This window comes from Zea mays, chromosome 6, assembly GCF_902167145.1.
Source record: "Zea mays cultivar B73 chromosome 6, Zm-B73-REFERENCE-NAM-5.0, whole genome shotgun sequence".
NCBI classification, from domain to species: Eukaryota; Viridiplantae; Streptophyta; class Magnoliopsida; order Poales; family Poaceae; genus Zea; species Zea mays.
In genome coordinates, this window is record NC_050101.1 from 168,741,016 (window position 1) to 168,742,696 (window position 1,681).

Here is a 1,681-nt window from a genome sequence, read left to right on the forward strand (position 1 = left end):
CTTCTCCTTTCTTTTACGAGAGGAGTGCATGTCCTGTGTTTGTTTTTAACTTTTGTGTGAGAGGAAAGCATGGCCACCGAGCTCGAACCTACTTATAACAATTCTGTACATGTGGTGTGTTGGTCTTTGAACAAGTTGGATGGGGTTTATGAAGGAACAAAAATAATCCAACCAGCGATGTTTGTGGCATGCCGTACGTTCTCTGACTCTGTCGTCCATAAATACATGCCTAATTGCAACATCGATCCCACACAGACACATACACACATCCGTCAAAGAAACAAGTGCACACAAATAAATACCTGGCTCGCTAGATTGCCAAGAGCAATGGCCTTTAGGTCATCCATCTTGCTTGCCACGGTGGCGCTAGCAACGCTATTCGCGGTCGGTTCGTGCACCACCCCGCTCACCTTCCAGGTCGGCAAGGGCTCCAAGCCTGGCCACTTGGTCCTCACCCCCAACGTTGCCACCATCTCTGACGTGGAGATCAAGGAGCACGGTGGCGACGACTTCTCCTTTACGCTCAAGGAGGGTCCGACTGGCACCTGGACGCTTGACACCAAGACCCCGCTCAAGTACCCCCTCTGCATCCGCTTCGCTGTCAAGTCCGGTGGCTACCGCATCGCCGACGACGTCATCCCCGCCAATTTCAAGGCCGGCACCACCTACAAGACCACCCTCAACATCTGATTAGCCTCTTATGACAAATAATATTTTGAGAGAGCTCATCTGGACCAAGTGCCAGCGAGCTAATATTTAATTTTTTTCTTTGGTTATATTGAGGCACCACACGAGCCAAGAAAAAAGTTATGCTACATGTCCCTTCTTGCGCCTTATTGCGTTAGGTTGATATGCATGATTACATAGATTAAAATACACTTTTATTCAAGATTTTTTGGGGAGAAATATATTGATCTGGTCCACCTTCATTATCCAGATGCTTGTTCATTTGATTTTCCAATGTTTTGATACTTATGAAATGCTTTGTTGCTTTTGTTTCTATTACTAGATCAATGAAGTTCGTTTTATCGATTTTCACTTGTAAGGAATGATGTGGTTCATGCCCATTTTCATCGGTCATATAACCATGGACCTTTGGTAAGAAGCTCCTATTACTTACTCCATCCATACATCTTTCTTTGATATTTCTTCATGAAATATACATAGGTGTTAACCTTCGTTTTCGACCAAAAATACTAGTCGTATACCCTTGGATCTTTGGTGAGAGACTCCTACTACGTATCACATAGATATTTTCTTGCTAGAAATTAGTTTCTTCAATTTTTATGGAGACCATTTCTAAATAAAAATCTATCGATTTAAGCCTTCGGTATTGCCCAAAATAGTCGTTCATGCCCGTTTTCTGCTAAAAATGCCGACTGTATAACCATGGATCTTTAGCGAGAGGCTCTTATTACTTACCCCCATACATATTCCCGTGCTAGAAATCAAATTCTTCGATTTTTTGTGGAGAACATTTCTTCATGAAAAAATCATAGGAGTCAACCATCGATAATGCCAAAAACACTAGTCGTGCACCCATGTATCTTCGTTGAGAGGCTCCTACTTCTTACCCCATACATCTTACATGCTAAAAGTAGGTTTATTGGATTTTTGGTGAAAACTATTTCTTAATGAAAAATCTATACCTAGCCTTCACTATTGTTAAAAAGGGACGTTC

At 42.3% G+C, this 1,681-nt stretch overlaps 1 protein-coding gene across 1 annotated transcript; it reads left to right on the top strand.

Moving 5' to 3' along the window:
• Positions 1-249: 249 nt before the first annotated feature.
• Positions 250-902, top strand: LOC100303966 (pollen allergen Phl p 2). The gene has a single exon (NM_001165517.3). The coding sequence runs from the start codon at positions 328-330 to the stop codon at positions 688-690; it is 363 nt and encodes a 120-aa protein (NP_001158989.1). The 5' UTR covers positions 250-327; the 3' UTR covers positions 691-902.
• The last annotated feature ends 779 nt before the right edge of the window (positions 903-1,681 follow it).